Consider the following 18,179-nt stretch of genomic DNA (forward strand, 5'->3'; position numbering starts at 1 on the left):
TGCAACGGAGATAGTTGAAATAAGTTGACCTGTGTCTCCGCGGTCGAGCGCGCTCGTTCTGCTCGAAACGTTCGAGCACGAAACGTTACGTTAGTTTGTCGTAAATTGAGTTACGTCTCGTCGTATCTGTTGTACGGTTCGGATATTGCATCGTGTAGTCCTCAGTGTGTGCATGTGTGTGTGTCAATGATTCGTTATTAACGGTGCAGTTCGGCCTGATATATCAGAAGATAAATTATGATGGTCTGATCGCGGTTCCAACATGACTGTGGATTTCGCCGACTACTTTTGGGTGAGTGTCTTTTCGCTTGTTATCCCAGAATGTCATCCTCGTTAGATTTAGGTTAGGTACGGAGAGAAACCCTCTTCCTTTCCCTTTTTGTCTTATCCTGCGTAAAAACTCTTAACAAACTACTCTCGTGACTGTCCCTACGTCACGCTACTGTAACATTTTTTGTTTTCGTCTAAATATTATCGTGTTTCACCTAATGAAATCTCCTTTTCTGTCTTTCTTCCACCGTACTATAATCATCCTCGTTCTTCTCCTTTTCTCTTTTACGCGGCACGTTTGTCTTTATACTTTTCCGCGAATACAAGGTTATTCATTTCACCTCCTTGTCATCTCGTTTTCCTATCATCTCCATGACCTATGGAAAAATGATCGCACGTTGACATATGTATTACGTTTTCTATGCATGTTTATAGTTTAAGTGCAGAAGAAAGTGAAATTGTTAGGTTTGTTTAAAAGTTCCAAGATCTTTTGTCATAACTTGTATTATTAATTATATTTTCCTATTGTATAGTTTTACATATTTCGATATAAATTTTGTATATTTTTCTTTTAAGATGATTGCAACACAGATCTCTACTAAATGAAAATTTCCCTTTGTAGACAAGAATTATTGGAAATTTTGCATTTTTTCTATGCTTTAACAAATTTTAGCGACATAAAGACTCAAATGTTTCTTATAATTTTGTGTTAAGGGCTTTAGTTTTATAAATTTTTTGGAGGATTTGACATTGTTTTCCTGACAGAAGCATGGTACAGATAAGATAGCTACCACTTCCTTTCATTTCCCTTAAAATTTTATCTATTGAAGATTATTATATGTAGGATATAATTATGATGACTCAAATATCAAATTTTATAAAAAAAGGCTATAATGATTCATTTATTTTTTATGAAGCTAATGTTTTATTATAGTATTTAAGAATTTATAAAATAAAAGGGATTTTTATTGATCTTGCCTCCTTCGCTTATATTCTATTGAAAAATATTACAGAATCTATAGAAAACGAGTTATAGTCTATTAATTTAACTAAAACAAAATTTTGTAAATTTTGTTATTCTGTACTAATAAAATTTGCAATAAAAATTTATGCCATATGTCATGAGTGACAAGTAATATGTACAATAGGATGATAAGAGTAATAATATGTAATGACAGCTTATTGTAGCGACGTTACTCAAGTGTTCTACTCTGTGTGAGTTTACAGCATGATCAGGGTTCAAGTGTTAAGTGGCTAAGTGGTCTTAAGTATAGCTTTAGTATATGTCTTTTAGGCATGATACTTTAATTGCAAATGAAATATATTTTCTATTAATAAAAAAATTCTGATCCTAGTAACATATCAGTAAATAGTTCTCAAGCATTTATTAATATGTATTAAAAGTAAGAAATGAAAGTGTATTGATATATAGAATAATACATTGTGAATGCACTGTAAATGTGATAGAAAGTATTTAGACAAAAAGAATATTTTTCTGTAATTTAAGGGCGAAAAGAATAATGGATATGACGTGTTATATCATAACATGAAGCATGGTGCAGTTGCAAGCAAGGAGTTGGCTGAGTTTCTGAAAGAACGATCAACCATAGAAGAAAATAATTATAAGGTTCTGAGTAAGCTAGCTAAACAAGCTGGCAGTAGCAGTAGTACACAAGGAACATTTGCACCTATTTGGGCTGCCTTAAGAGGAGCAGCAGAAAAACTTGCTGGTTTGCACTTGCAAATGGCCCAAAGAGTGACTGAACTAATAAAAGATGTATCAAAATATACAGATGAATTACATAAGAAACACAAGGCTGTATGTAACTTTCTCTTCTTAATTTTCTTATATAGAGATAAGTCAAAGTTTTAGATATTTTCTGCAAATAATTGTTTATATAGAATGTGTTAAAATTGCTAAGCATATTTAGTAAGTAATATAGTATGGATTATTCTAGTAATACATAGAAAAGATATTTACAATAAATTTCATTGTTTTATATTAACAATTAAAGCTTCTTTTATGTTGCAACATGTTTTTTTTATTTGTTGCACTTATTGTAACTATTTATCATATTGAAGTATGAATCATTTTGTATATTTTGTACCCTATCAGTATCCGCCCACAGTCAGGTCACTAGGTTCTCTCAGACACTAGTGTTTGTAAAGATATAAAGATAATGTTTATCAAATAACACTGATAAACAATTATTTGAAATAGCTAATTAATTAACATATTACTTTGTAGTTGATTTTGATGCTTGGTTATATTTATATTATAAAAAAACATATATGTAAACAAAACAAATAATATGTAGGTAAAAGAGGAAGAGTCATCTACCTTGGAAGTTGTGCAAAGTATACAGAATATTACTGTGACATTACATAAGGCAAAAGATATGCGTATGCAAAAGGGTCTTGAATTAGAAAAATTGCGGAAAGACAATGCCAGCCAAAAAGAATTAGAAAAAGCAGAAATTAAGTTTAAAAAAGCACAGGACGATTACAAAACTCTGGTTGATAAATATATGGGCATAAGAAATGATTTTCAAACCAAAATGACTCAAACATGCAGGGTACTTTTCTAACTTATCACTCTTAAATGAAATTTTCTATGAAAATTGGCATAATACTAATGAATCTATTCTTTCCTTATTAAGCGATTCCAATATGTAGAGGAAACACACTTAAAGCATATGAAGGAGTTTTTAAACATCTATGCTGATGTTTTGCAGTCAAATCATGAACAAGTTGGTCAAGTTCATATTGATTTTAAACGGCAATGTTCAGACATGACAGTGGACAAATTATTAGAGCAATTTGTACAAAGCAAATATACAGGTTTTGAGAAACCAGGTAAAAATCTTTGTAATATATGGACAGAGTTTAGTATTTAGTACATAAATCATTTTCTCATAAATCAGGTACATTCGAATATGAAGAGATCATAACAGGTTTAGGAGAAATGACCAGTCATTCTCAGTTGGAAAGCAATGTTGAGACACCTAAGGAAACATCAAAAGGAGCTAATGGAGAAACAGGCGTTGCTGGTAACATTCACAGTTCAAAAAACGATCGGGGATTAAAAGGGGAGGGTTGTCAGGTGGATGAGGAAAAGGGGACGGTACAAGAAAAAACAAATGAAAATCTGAATGAAAGAGACAGAGAATTGTCACATGCACAAGCCACCAAGGCTTCCCGGCGTACTACCTCGCTACTCAACCTGTTCATGTCCAACTCCCAGGGTAGGTTCTTAAAGTTGAATAGAATGTACAAGACCTCATTCTATTTTAATTGCAATAGTTTTTGTCTACCTTGATGTAATGTAACTTTTGGTTATTATTATAAAGTATCATACTTTAACATAATCAATATCAATTATAACAAATTTTATGACTAATAAAATTGTTAAAATTTAAGCTATTTAAAAATACGTGAAATTGATTTTTCCAGTCACACATTATGTCTTGGTAGATGTGTTTTGCAGTTTTTTATTTATCACATCAATACTATTTTATTATTTTATTCACATACATACACTTGATCAATTTATTTTTTAGCACTGAATCACAAATTTAATTAATCTAGGCATATGCGAAACAACTTTATTGACTTATGCTTATGTGGTTGTGTTACAATGCTTGCGCGTTATAATCTAACAATAGGTGGAGGATGACATTGCAAGTTATCATGTATTCCAGGGGGTTTATAAATGTATTTTTTTTTTCTTTTTCTTTAGCATAAATATTGAATTTATAAGTGAATGAATTTACTAATTATAATTAAATCTAATTAATAATTAAATTAATTATTAATTAAAAATAACTTATAATTAAAATGTAATCAACACTTTATATATTTACAGTTTTTATTACAAGATTATCAGGTTCTTTTTAATACAAATCTTATGATAAAATGATATCACTTAAACTAACATCCCTCTGGAGTGCTATTGATGCCACTGAAAGTGCATAGTGTAATTAAATTTTAATAGATATAAGTATGAAAATAGCAAGATGAAGAAAAAAGGGCCATTGGAGTCACAGATCATTGAAAGATATAAGCAATGAGTGTTGTTTCAGACAAACAGAAGCAAGCAGGGTCTGGTTCGGCACCTGCAACTCCTCAGGGGAACAACCTGCCTCCTGCTGTTCCACCTCCCAGCATCTCCAGGAACCCTCTCAGAGGATCTAAATGTAACTGCTTACATTGTCATTACCTATACCCTTGCCATATCCATTACTCGCATTTTAATGTAATTACTAGACTATTGGTACTATTTTACACACCACAGTATAGGTACTGTTTTACACATACACATACAAGAGATCTGTATGAAAATGTTGCTTTCTTTGGTAGTTAGATCAAAGCATTTAAGGTGAGGGTTTATCATTAGTAAATTTCTGCAGCTTTCTATAACATGTTTTCAAAACTTTATTAAAAATTATTTAAGAAAATATCGATATTCATTAAAATTTACAAATCTTTCCAAATTTTGCTGTTGTATTCTAAATGTTTGCATTGTTACTAATTATACCTAATTGTTCTTTTTTATGAATATTTGATTGATTTATTTAGATGTAATTAATTATAATGAAAATATCAAGATCCATCGTATAATTAAAATATAACTGAATATAACTAAAAATTATATGAAATATAATTAAAATATAACATAAATAAGTGATTGTGTTCAGTTGAAATTAACGGAGAGATATATTTGTATAGAATTTTAAGTGACCAATTTTAACGAAGCACTCCTTTCACACACCTTTATCTTTATCTTGCTCTATTGGTTGTTCTCTATCTATGGTATTTGGTAACAGTTTTATTACCATAGCTCTTCCAATATAATTCTATTGTCATACAGGATATGTGGTTAAATAAAATATCTGGTGACTTACAGTGGTAACGTGTATTATGGTTCCTCCACTCTGCACTCTTTTAGATCAGCAGTGTACGTATACTAACATTGTTCAAGCACAATAAATTAATGTTACGTGCATAGAGACATATTGTAAGATAATAACTGGTGATATACTGCTAATTCACAGATAATTAGAAGGATACATATCTAACATTAATTTATTCTTAGCTTTGAAAGCACATTTAAAATATTTCTTCAGTCAACATAAATGGTCTTATATTTGTAGATACATCTCACACAATAAAGGGAAGAAATATTTTTTGTTCTTGTTTGACTAACACTGAAACAAGCTTGCTTAGACAATAGGCTTTAGTTCTAGAATTACATGGTAATCTAATCAGGCAACTTAATATTTTGTTTTTTTGTTTTTTTTTTCATAAAGTGTTACTTACATAAATTGTTTTTCTAACAATCTTTTATGTAAACTTATATCAAGGGGTTCTTCTATCAACACGGCTCATTGTGAAATTTTTATTTATATTTTATGCTCACTCTTCCTTGATAAAAAAGACATTATTAATTTAACATAGAAGTTAGAGTTAAGAAGAATTGTGCATTTTGGAAAGTTTCTGAAATTGAAACTATCTATGGTGTATTAATAAAATGGTAGCAAATTTCATGTCATACACATTGATTCATAGATATCTCCTATTTCCTTTTAAAAAAAACCTTCAGTACCTAACATCTCGAGGCTGATTCTTGAACGGGTCAATTGTAAATTAATTTTTGAAACTTTCTCTGTTGCCTCTATAACAAACACATGTCCTCATAGAATTAATTAAATAAAGGGAGTTGGATTTGGATAAAGTTGAAATACGAATGTGGGGTTGGCTACTGACGGGGCCTCAGGTGAGCCTCTTATGAGTCTGTTACTGCATGGCTCACTTGTAATTCGTATTTATTTTCCAAGTGCAGATATCTTTTATGATATAGCGTAATGTGATTCTGCAAGCAACCCTTTTTATATTCATTAGTCGCATCATTGTCCAATGTAGTTATTGTAAATGTTCCTTTTGTATCACGATATCTCTTTCCCCTCTTGTACTTCTTTTTTTTTTTTTTTTTCTTTATTTCATTGAATGTTCGTAATGCTAAAGTTAATACGATTAATCAATATGTACAAGGTTCAAAATTATTATATGAAGTTATCGTATCTCATTTTCGAATTATCGTCACTCTACTCGTAATTTCGCATGTCGATAGTTAACATCTTTGCTTGCAGAACATGTGTATCGTATGCCCTAGCGATTCGTAGAGAAGTATACAAGAGATATACAAACACGAGATGAAATTGCGTAATCTCTTATATATGGTTAACTGTTCTGAGAAAAATCGAGAAAAGAATATCCTATCATTAACACTGTAGGAAGTACATATGTCATTATTGTTAGAAAAACAATTTAAAAGAAGAAATTGGACTTCTGCAGATCTGTATATGATTTGATGGTGATGGTGTATGGGTTTTCTTATACCTCTGCTAATGTAACGTGCTATACTTTTTTGCTATTATCTGTATCTCCTATCTATTATTTTTAATGACTTAACGCAGCAATTAAAACTATTTTGTCGATTTTAGAATGTGCTGATATGTTTTTCTGTTGAAAGATCGTTGATGTTTCAAAACGAATATTAAGTTGTAAGAGAATATAAGTGTAGTGGACACAGAAATTTATGTCAGCATAATTAGAGAGAATGCTGTCAAAAAAGAGCTCGTGAAAAGTGCATCTGCTACTTGTTGATCCGGTGACAATTATTTTGTTTGTCCTGTAGATATTTAATCACGTTGCGCTATGCCTTAAACACTTGGAAAGTAAATTGATTTCTATCTGTCGTTGAATCGGAGATTTTATATTAATTTCTCGATTAATGATATTATCTTTTTCGATACAGATACGTTGACACCGCAAACGTAGTTCCTTTCTGCTTCTTACAATTAGTCTTACAATTAGTTTATAATTGTTTCCTTTTACTCTATATTAAGAAGAGTAACGCCATATCAATTAAGTTAATCAACGAAATAATTATTTGATAAAAATTGCTTCTCTCAAGAGTAATATATTATTATTAGACTCGATTTATGCACCTAAATGTAGCGTTTGACGCTAACTGCGATTAAAAGGTACAATTTATTTTCCATAATAATAAACGAGTTTCCTTGATTCTTATATATTATAGAGAAGAGAATAATTTTTATCGTTTTTTAATATTGTAATGACTAGAAGTTAGAAATACTACATGTCATTGTATGAGAACTTTTGATATCGAGTATTCAGATTTACTACGAAAAGTTAAGTGCTGCTTTGTTCTCTACATACCGTGTGTCCACAACCAACAGGGTTTCTTCGCAGCAGAAGAGAGAAAAGAAAGGAAAAGAAGGCGAAAAAGAAGAAGGATATTGTGGAAACGAGCAGCAACAAAGAAGAAAAGTCTGACCTGTCAGTATATGCTCATTCAGCAGATCTAGTGCACCAGAGATCAATCCCATGATCGAGCTTAAAAATTTATCATTGGAGAATATTAAAACCATGATAACCAGTAGCACAAATAGCATTTTTATACAAAAAGCTTGATCATAGTATTAGATCTTATGCCTACCTCCTTTATTCTTTTTTTTTCTTTTTATTCTTCTTTTACAATTTTTATTGGCACGTTAGTACCGCTAAAGCACAATGACGTTGTAACGTAAAATAACGCACGATTATTAATAATTTAGTTTCTGATACGTAAAATAAAAGACAGAGAAAAGAAAGAGATTTTATCATGTGTACATGATGCACTGGGCCTGCTGGAACACTTGAGGGTATATCCTACTGAACTGCGCTAATTCTATATAATAGGGAGGATAAGGATGACAGTAGAAAGTCTGAAACACCGACACCGGAAGTAGATGAGGATGGTTTCTGTATTAGACCAAAGGCAGAGCCGTGGGAGAATGAGAAAGGATTTTATTCTAGCTCAGATACCGATTCCGAAGATGAGAGGGAACGAAAGATCCGAGTAGAAATAAAACCACTAAGCAACGGCGGAGCACCGATGAGCGCCAGCGTGGACGAACTCAGGGCGACCGTGGAAAATCTATCGTTATCGCCTGCACCGACGGTACGTTCTTCACTTCTCTTCGATTTTTCTTTCTTAGGTGTTAATACTTTCAGAGGATCTTTTTTCTCCAACGATATCCTTCCGATTACGTAACAGGGACGCAGAGGATCAAATAACGATTCAGATCATCATATGAAAAGGTCTCAGTCAGTGTCACAGCAATTAGGAGGTAAGCCAAGCTCGGATTTACTTGGCCTAAACTTGTTCAATCCTAGCAGTACACCATCGAGCGCCTCAACGCCGACTGGTAGTCATCCGTACGCGCCATTGCAAAGTCCTCCGCCACTGTCTTTGTCACCGACGCCTCAACCACAGCCGCCACAATCCGCACCACCTACACATCCTCACCCACGATTCCCTGGTGAGTTTATGGGAGTCTCGTCGTCGCACTATCAGCTTATCGGGACGCTTTCTGTGTCTTGTCAAAAGTATCATGTCGTTATATGTGTACTATGGGAACTTAGGCTATGTACAGGAAATGTAGAAGGTTTCATCGTTTGCAGATGGAGATTTGTTTTCGGAAGTAGGAGACATCACTCCGGCCTTACCTCCCAAGCAATCCGCATCCTCCACTCCGACAGGATCCATCATCATTCCTAGACCTCCGTCCCGAAGAGGAGAAGGTCCTTCGCCAAGGGGTAGAATGTCACCGGCAACTATATCCAGAGCCGATAGCGTGGCTAGCTTAGAATTTCGTACAGCTGGTGTTGGTGTTGGCTCCTCCAGGGGCCCATCTCCGCTCACGATTGGACTCGCAGACACTATACCTTTAGCAGTTGCTTTCCATGAGATAGTACACTCTTATTTCAGAGGTACCGATGAAACACGGTGTCAGGTGAAACTCAGTGGAGATATGATGTTATCGTTTCCTGCTGGTATCGTCGCCGTGTTAGCGAATAATCCAAGCCCTGCGAAACTTACGTTTCGCGTGCGAAACAGTAATAGATTGGAAAAATTGTTCCCTAATAATCAGCTTGTCAGCATGTAAGTTACGATAGGATGAAGATTGTGGTAAATAGTTCGTACGAGAATGTTCGAATATTGATATTTTGTGCAGGGATGCAACGCAGACAACTGTCGACAGTACAATTTTTGAATTCAATATGAGTGCCTTAACTACGTTGTTACGCAAACAGGCTGAACAAAACCCTTCAGCTTCGTATTTTAACGTCGACATACTCAAGTATCAAATCAAGTGCAAGGAGGGAGCAGGTTCATGCCCTTTCCAGCTGGTTGCCTATTGGAAGTGTGAAACGACTCATACCGATCTTAAGGTACGTACTTATCGTTGATACATTACTACAGCAATCTTTTGCTAAACAAACAATTTACGGGTGTTTCAGATTGATTATAAATATAACAGTCGTGCTATGGCTTCTCCAAGTCCACTGTTAAACCTTCATGTGGCTGCACCCATAGACGGAGGTTTCAAGTCACTGAATAGTAAACCTCAGGCACAGTGGTTACAAGACACGAATCGGGTACTGTGGAAGTTCACGGAACTGTCGCAGCACAGCGAAGGTAACGGCGTAGGCTCATTGAAAGCTCGGGTGGAACTTGCGCATGGGCCAGGAAACCAAGGAACCATATTCACACAGTTTAATTGCGAAGGGACCACATTATCTGGTGTTGAGTTCGAGCTTTTAGGCCCGGGATATAGATTAAGTTTAGTAAAGCGTAGATTCGTATCTGGTGAGTGATTTACTTTCTATATTTTTTTCTCTATCTATTTGTTTCTTTAGCTTCTTTAGTTACGATAGTGTCCTTACACGCGCGATGTTCTTACAATAAGTTAACAATGTATATAAATTACATTACGAGAACAATTTCTGTGTACTTTCAGGAAAGTATATTTGTGATGGAGATTCTGACTCACGAAGTAGATACGCTGCTCCACCATCCAATGTGGATTGACGACTTCCAGAATGGGCGCCTCAATGGGAGAGCCTGCCCATTTAATATTGGCACTTGCTTGTTCATTCACTGCCCATACCACGACTAATGTTCGTTCAAATTCGAAATCGGCGTGGGGAAGCCTGTTGGATACCAAAGAACGTGTGCGATACAATAATAAGATTACATAGTAGACGAATAATTTGTACAGATGCCGTGATGCTACGTGATTTCCATATAGCAGAATGTAAAGTTTATTCGCGTTACGTGTTAAAAAAGGAAAAGAAAGGATCTTGGATACGAGAAAGCGGCAAATGAAGATCACATAAATTCGTATCCTTCATAAATTAAGATGAGTATGGTACGATATATATGATCCTAGGCGAAGAAAATATTTGGACAGAAATGTAACGAAAAACATAGTTGGACTTCGTAAGTCACTCGCTACCTGATGAATAGCGTTCTGTGTTTTATAACTTGTATATTTTTCAATTTTTCTATATATTCTCGATTAGATTGTACTATTTTAGTAAAGTTTGTACGTGATACGTAAACGAGGTGTAACTACGACGACGACGATGACGATAACGACAGCAGAAAACGTTTAAAACGTCGAAGAGTAAGTAGACTTTTCTCGCATAAAACCTTTGGTGTCCAGCATATTTTTCACCACGATATTCTCGCCATATTATTGTGTCTATATATATATATATACATATATATAATCAAAATACATACGTTATGACTTTTTTTACCTAACAGCACGGAAAAGCTCTAGAAAAGATCATCAAACAGTACAATGTTCTTAATCTATTGTTAAATTTTGCGTTAATTTTAATGTAATTATTATATATTGCTATCTTATCGTTAAGAAGGTTTGAAAGAAATGTAAAGATTCTGTAACACCAATTAACTTCGTGTCTGTACATTAGCGTTTCTATTTTATACGAAGGCCCTATATTTACTTTTTAAATTTTTCGATGTAGTCCTATGATATACGTTTTCAGATCTGTTTTTACCGATATCCGCGGAATTTTTGAAAAAATATTTGGTTACACGTACATTTAAAAAATTAATGGTTCTCGAAATGAAATCGTGTTTTTTGTTTCACAACACAATTCAACTTTATTGCGCGGCGATTTCTGCGTACGTTGACGCTGGTAAAGAAAAAAAAAAAAGCAAAAAAAGAATTGCAACGTAGTTTTGCTTTATTTATGAACAAAGAAAATAGCGAGGACGTTAAGAACAAAATGTTCGATAGATTAGTAATAGTTCATACGTATGCTAAGTGAAATTGGCAAGTAATGGAAAGGAAATGCTTTATTAAAATGATTAAACATACGATTTTAACATTGTAACAAACAAATTAGTTGCGCGATTTGCGATTAATTTTTTAGATCTTATGAAAGTTTCGAAGAATTGCAAGTTAAATTTCATGGTAGTTCCACAGTGATCGTTTCATTCTTTCCATTATTGCAAAATTAATTCAATATTTTTTGTATAATTATCATTAAATATTTCCTATATTTATTATTTTAAAACGAGAATTACTACGTTAACTTTTAATGTGAATCGACTGTATCCTATCGTTTTCTTGTTTTTCCTTATTCTTTCATTTTCAGTATTTTTTGTAATGATTTTGCGATATATTCCTAAAGCGAATCGACCGTTTTTAGAGACAGTCCATCTCGTTTAACAGTTACATGTGCATACATACCGCCTGTGTGTATATGTATATGTGTATATAAAAACGAAGTAATAACTTTAAGAATAAGTCTGAAAAAATCGAATTCGAATATTATTATATAGTCCAGCACACACGATGCTTCCTTTTGTGCAAATTTAGATTATCGGCAACAAGTTGTATCCTCGTGCATAGTTCACATAGTGTAAAATATTTTTTTAGTTTCTTCCATTCGTTTTAAAAGTTATAACATTTTACTTTTTAATTTTTTATTGATATTTTAACAAAGCTATTAGATTTTATGAAAACTATCTTGTTTATTTCTTCCCTAATGTTATATTTATAACGTCCGATAAAAATGACAAATTCAGTTAACATACTCAAAGATCTAGATTGTCCAATTTTGATCTATGCACGAGTCCCAGTGATACTTGTTGCAAGGTATTCGTTACCTGGCTCTAAAAGTGCATTATCCTTTAAGCTATGAAGTAATTCGTAGAAAAAGTGCGAACGCTATGTTTGGTTATTGAATGACAAGCACGGTAAACTTTTTTATAGCTATCATTCATTTGAAAGGTACATTGTAAGATGATTTTATATTTTAAGAAAACTATTTAGCGTTTAACCGCGAAGCTCCACCTCTATTTTACGAATTTACATTTCATTTTGTTATTATTATAGTAATGATTACTATTATTATCATATACTCATGTGAAAAAGGAAAACAAAGAAAAGGTCTACGAAGAGCAATATAAAGAAACCATCTAAGTAATGCGATAAAATTGGTGACCACTCCATTTGATGTTGTTTAATACTTAACAAATATGTTGATATGTTTCTTTTAGTAAAGCTTTTACATTGATTGATCCTATTCTGAAAGCATTCGATCGGAAAAAATTGTTTGGAAATGTTTGATTATGTACATCGACAGTATTTAAAGATTAAATATCTATCTTTGGTACATGGTTGGGCATGATAATGTTAAAAAAAAAAGATAAATAAGGACGAAGAAAAAAAGAAAAGAGCATACGATTATTATGGAGTGGTTCCTGCGAAAAATCGACTGAGCTCTTCTGTGATACGCAGATGTCACTATAATTTCGTAATAAATGTTTGTAACGAAACATAATTAATGTTAGTATGATCGCGTTCACTTTCTTCCTGACTGAATTCCCGAACAAAGAACTGACGGTGTTTAAAAAGAAAACGTGGTTTAACTACGGCTTTTAATCACCCTTTGATATCATTACAGTCGGGCATAAGTTTTTTCGATTCCTATGCGTACGATTACGCAGAAATAAAACATATGATTAGATTTTATGCGACTCGCTTTTTACGTATTATTGTAATAATGACGAGAAATACAATTTTATCAGATTCTGATAAATAAAATCACACACACACATACACACACATACACGAAAGAAACTTTAACAAACACGCGCATTTTGTGTTGGAATTGACACGCATACAAAAAAATAAAGGCAGTCGTGTGTACAGGACTTAAAGTCATGTGTGAGAGAAAGGGAGCATGAAAAAGGAATGAAAGGAAGAGAGAAAGAGAGAGAGAGCGAGAAATGCGTTAAAAGATAGGATTGCAATGCAATTGCATATACATAATAAACTCTTATACATAGTATAAATACGAACAAAAAGATAAATTAATACGATATACATGTTACATGATACATAGAATGGTTATGTAAGCCTGTTGACATGTAATGTCTATGTTCTAATAAAGATTAGGATATTTTATATATAAATAAACCATCAATTGTGTATGTGTGCCGTGACTATGGACATCCTTCGTGTCAATACACATATTGACATTTCATTTCTAATGTATAAAATCGCCGATCTAATATGTTTAACAGAGACGAGAAGGTTTGATAAAAAGAATTAATGATACTTTGTACACTTAAAACAAAAAAAAAAAAAAAAAAAGGAAATGAAATGGTATGAATGAATCAAAGGAGAAATTGTGAGTAACGCAGGATATATAAAAATGAAAAAAAAATATAACATCAAGCGGAGTACATCGAGTGTTGCGAATTGATTTCATTATAATCGGTACAAAACACTTGTATAGATCTCTTGCAAGTTCTATACCATCCTTATTACAAAATAAATTTCATGTATTATATATATATAATGTATATATAATGTAATGTAAGAATAACTTGCTCGGAATTTATATAAGCAATCACATACTAATGTTAAGCAATTTACCGTCGACATTTTATTCGAAAGAGCCTACTGTTCGATACTGATAAGGTACATAATTTCAATAAGCGACTCCGTTATAAGTACAGAGAAACTAAGAATTTATAATTCAACGTATGTTTACTAGGATTCACTGTTTTTGTTAATGACTATTAATGCATCTTCTCAGGTCCCAGTTTGGATATTAGGTCAGATTTTACTAACCATAAAAATACATATATTACTCTTTAAATTATTCTTCTCCTGTAGAACTTCTGAAATTGTAACACGGTATTGTAGCTATCCTTCACAACCATTCGTACTTCTCTTATAGAGAACTTTTCAAAAAATGTTTCAGCAATTCATCGCTGTGCATATATTGGATAAGCATATCCTCGTACCTGAAGATCAAAGAAATATTTTAAGACAATAAGTTACTTGACGTATTAATACTTAAAGCATTGAATATATTATTTACTTCGGAGGCACTTGGATGTCCTTTCCCTCAAAAGGTCCTACTCGTTGAACTCTTTTCAAGATTGCCGATGCCAATACTCTCTCGTACTCAAGATATTTCTTGTCCTGAGTGAACCATAGCGCCAAAGCGCATCTCTTACCTCGTAAAATACCACGAACTCCATGGAGATTTTCTTTACCAGCAGAAAAGGCCACAATTCGTCCGCAACGTGGTGAAACAACGTTATCCGTTGTTCGAACAACGCGATCTTCGGTGAAAAAGAATTCACCACCTTGAAAATCGTCATTCAGATACAAAATCGCAGAGTAGTCTCTCCAAATATAAGCTGGACTCTCGCGAAGACAGACATCTCTATCCTTCAATAGACAATTATCCGCGTGAACTTGATGACTCAGATCGTCTCGATTCACCGGCGAATCTAAATTGAAATAAAAATGATTTGCTGCTTTATTACGGGATAGGTATTCATTTTTTTCTTTTGTGTGTATATGTTTCTTTTTTCAGGTTAAAGAAAAAGGAAAAATCTGGAAGTGATTATTTAGTTGTGTTTTGACTGGTCACCGTTACCCACAAGTCGTACCAAGTGAATCGGTGCAACGCGATTTCGGCTGCGAAAGGAACCAGAAGCACGATGATGCATCAGGTGAAAATTACCGGGTAGAGCTGTGCGGCAGACCAAATGAGTGTAGGTGAAATACAGATGTCGATGATTTAGTCCGAAATACCTTTCCACATGGTCCCGGACTTGTTCGGTCTTTTCTAAAAGCAATTCCAACCATTCTGGTTTTATTTGTCCAAAGTATACCATCTAGAATCAACATCATTATCATTAATACATCAGCATATTATTGTAGACATTATATAAAATAAGAATATTTTACCAAAGCCGCTCGCCCAACAGTTATTCCCTCAAACTTTTCATATTTTGAATGTGGACTTTTATTTTCACTGTAACCATCTCCTTCTACCGCAGTCATCTATCATTATATACATATACATATATGTACATTAAAATAATTGTTAATACAGATACAAACTTTGAAGAGTAAAATAGAAGTTCTTAATGATACATACAGTAGCGAACTGCATCATAGATTCACACTCAGTGGAATTAAGGAAACCATCGGCGACATAACGATTTTGCCCACCAAGATCCTCTTCTTTTAAATAAATATCGTTTTTGGCCTCAAAATATCTTTTATCGTGTATTTCGTGGTCCTCGAATCGTTTCATTGAAAAATTGTTTGATAATTTCGTGTAATAAAACAACGAATAACCAGGTGGTGGGTGCAGTATTGCTTCTGTATCTGATATCTGAAAAATAACCGGTTAAAAGTGGATTCCTAGAAAAATTAATCTACTAATCGCCTACATGCTTGTATAATAAACGCATGGATGCATTCTGGGTTGCATCCCATAGGCGTTTCAACGAAAATTCGAATATGACATCCAATAGAAACATAAGTAATTCGAATGGAAAAAGAACTAGTTAGTTGATAAAAAAGAAAGTATTTCTGTTTGTGAATATTTTATTATCTTTTTCTTTCAAAAGATACACAGACGTAATCAAGAGCTTTTCTTAAAGTACAAACATGTTAGACTTTAGAAAATAACTGACCGATTCGTACGCGTAAAAATCGAATAAGTGTTTCAGTCGATTGGTTTATTAGTATCAAATATGTATTTTCAATCTTTTTTATATCTCATTCTTTACCTTTCTCGGCTCTTTCTTTTCGGTATTATTCGTTTCATTGTTCTGTTTCTCTTTTTTTATCTTCTGGAATTTCTCATTTATAACCGAAAATTCATTAGAAATGTAATGCAGCAGGTTCAATTCGTATTCCTGTCTTTTTACGTAATTGATAGCGTCCTAAAAAAAAAAAAAAAAATAAAAAAGGAATATAATTAATTTTGTACATGTTATTAGCATTTGTTGCACTTTGTATTTTCATATTTTTAGGTGATAAATGGTTGGGTAGTCACCTCTCTCGGAGAAAAATAGTCAACCTTGACTTTTGGCTGAGCGTTATAGTATTCTTTGTTTTGCAGCATCGTTTTATCCACCGGATCAAAGAGCAAGAAACTTCCTACAGCGGCACAGGCTGCTTTTAAGTTTCCCACTATAAAAACACGTAATGATACATACTAATGTAGTATAATATTTTGCAAGGCTGCCCATGGTGGGAAATAAATTGGCTCAACGAGAGATTAAGTCAGCGGCAAAAAACTAGATTAGGCAACAGCTCGGAGCTATTTCCACGGATAAACGATGTCGATCATTAAAATGGAACAGCCTAAGCACTTACGCAAGATTAATCCAATTAAACGTCCTTCGAGCTATGACTAAGAGCTTCCTGAAGAGCTCTATTCACGAAATTACAATTAATTTGCCATGGTAATTGCAAAGGTGTAACATTTATAAGTTAACTATTCGTACATCAAGGTGTTATTATCAGTAAATTTCATGAATAACTGACGCATATATGTTTGTGGTCTATTCAATCACGTGTCTCTAGTATTCATAAAATTTCTCAGAGAAAACTTCGCTACATTTTACAAACAAGATATTGGTGGCGATAAATGCGCCAGTATATATATTGTTAGCTTATTTGGTACAAGGCTATGCATTTTTTAAATACGAAAAATGTACAGCGTATATTATCACAGAAGTTAGAGATAGATACGTGTTTTGTGCAGCTATAATTAAAATTTTGCGTTCCTAGCTTCTAAAATCCCTATTAACTTATCTTAAGTTCGCATCGCAATTCGACTAGCGAGTATACTCACATTTGTAATAAGAGAACTGCAAATAATCGTAATGACTTCTGAACATGTGTCTGCGGTAATCGCCATTTATATTGTTTAACATACGCGAACACGATCGTTTGCATTTCAAACAGTACGTAAAATGATCTGAAAGAAACGGAGGGCTATTTTTAGGAAACAACAATATACCGGCTTTCGTTTATGTTTCAGATCCACTCACTTGCGATGGAGGAAGTAAATTCTGGATGCCAACCCTGGTCAAAAGGACCTTCGCAGTAAAATCTACATTCCTCCTCGGCTTCTAAGTACGATCGTAACGATGTCTCGAACAGACCGACGGCTTCTGCATAATCTCCGTTTTCATAAGCTGAGACGCCTTTGAAGTAAACGCTGACATAAGTCGGTGTTTCTAGATTTACCACCTTCTCCTCTTCCACACCTGGCAGTGTTAAATAGCGTTTGAAAAGATTCAGATTCACCTCATGATTAGAATGTACGACTAGATAGGTAAATAGCGCGTTGGCTGCGTCTTGATATCGATGTGTCTGTAAAAAATATATTTATTAAAAAAATGATAAAAAAAACAGAATAGAATTTATGGAATTAAGAGATGATGCAACGTATATGAAACCTTATACTAAAACATGGGATCAGTGTGAAAAAGTTGATTAGTATTGCGAAAGACGAAAATTTATTAGAATCATATTTCATGCAATTATGAGATCTGATTGTTTGAAGGGATATTTTATGAGACGCATATGCAATACGCTCCGGTACATTGCTACCGAACATCAGCACGCCGATTACGTAGGCTAGGCTTTATGGTCGAGTTGACTGCTCAGAGCATTAAACTCATTATT

The 18,179-nt window shown here is 33.5% G+C and overlaps 2 protein-coding genes across 13 annotated transcripts in view; one reads left to right on the forward strand and one right to left on the reverse strand.

Moving 5' to 3' along the window:
* Positions 1-13,640, forward strand: LOC126869568 (F-BAR domain only protein 2). Of its 11 annotated transcripts, XM_050626322.1 has the most exons (15): positions 1-292; positions 1,778-2,089; positions 2,589-2,846; positions 2,931-3,126; positions 3,195-3,515; positions 4,335-4,466; positions 5,177-5,227; positions 7,533-7,632; positions 8,035-8,296; positions 8,393-8,442; positions 8,515-8,657; positions 8,800-9,280; positions 9,354-9,570; positions 9,640-9,988; positions 10,140-13,640. In XM_050626322.1, the coding sequence occupies exons 1-15, from the start codon at positions 263-265 to the stop codon at positions 10,208-10,210; spliced, it is 2,973 nt and encodes a 990-aa protein (XP_050482279.1). In that variant the 5' UTR covers positions 1-262; the 3' UTR covers positions 10,211-13,640. The 11 variants fall into 11 exon arrangements, with proteins under 11 accessions (XP_050482279.1, XP_050482272.1, XP_050482273.1 ...); XM_050626315.1 differs by having other exon boundaries at positions 2-292; positions 8,393-8,657; XM_050626316.1 differs by having other exon boundaries at positions 2-292; positions 7,533-7,623; positions 8,393-8,657.
* LOC126869574 (prolyl 3-hydroxylase 1-like) overlaps positions 13,214-18,179 on the reverse strand; it is an 8,771-nt gene continuing 3,805 nt past the window's right edge. The window contains exons 4-12 of one of the 2 annotated variants that reach the window (XM_050626337.1): positions 17,540-17,864; positions 17,341-17,466; positions 16,537-16,673; positions 16,268-16,423; positions 15,628-15,867; positions 15,435-15,530; positions 15,208-15,361; positions 14,554-14,971; positions 13,214-14,476 (exon numbers count right to left, since the gene is read on the reverse strand). In XM_050626337.1, coding sequence (XP_050482294.1) covers positions 14,404-14,476; positions 14,554-14,971; positions 15,208-15,361; positions 15,435-15,530; positions 15,628-15,867; positions 16,268-16,423; positions 16,537-16,673; positions 17,341-17,466; positions 17,540-17,864 — 1,725 coding nt within the window. In that variant the 3' untranslated portion in view covers positions 13,214-14,403. Of the gene's footprint in view, positions 14,477-14,553; positions 14,972-15,133; positions 15,362-15,434; positions 15,531-15,627; positions 15,868-16,267; positions 16,424-16,536; positions 16,674-17,340; positions 17,467-17,539; positions 17,865-18,179 lie in introns of those variants that run through there. The other variant, XM_050626338.1, reaches the window with a different exon arrangement.

The sequence above is a fragment of the Bombus huntii genome, chromosome 9 (assembly GCF_024542735.1).
Source record: "Bombus huntii isolate Logan2020A chromosome 9, iyBomHunt1.1, whole genome shotgun sequence".
Classification (NCBI taxonomy): domain Eukaryota; kingdom Metazoa; phylum Arthropoda; class Insecta; order Hymenoptera; family Apidae; genus Bombus; species Bombus huntii.

Coding starts and splice junctions, on each gene's coding strand:
- LOC126869568 (XM_050626315.1), top strand. CDS start 263: ATGACTGTGGATTTCGCCGACTACTTTTGG. Junction 5,228..7,532: donor CACTCTTTTAGATCAGCAGT/GTACGTATACTA, acceptor CACAACCAACAG/GGTTTCTTCGCAGCAGAAGA. Junction 9,989..10,139: donor AAAGCGTAGATTCGTATCTG/GTGAGTGATTTA, acceptor GTGTACTTTCAG/GAAAGTATATTTGTGATGGA.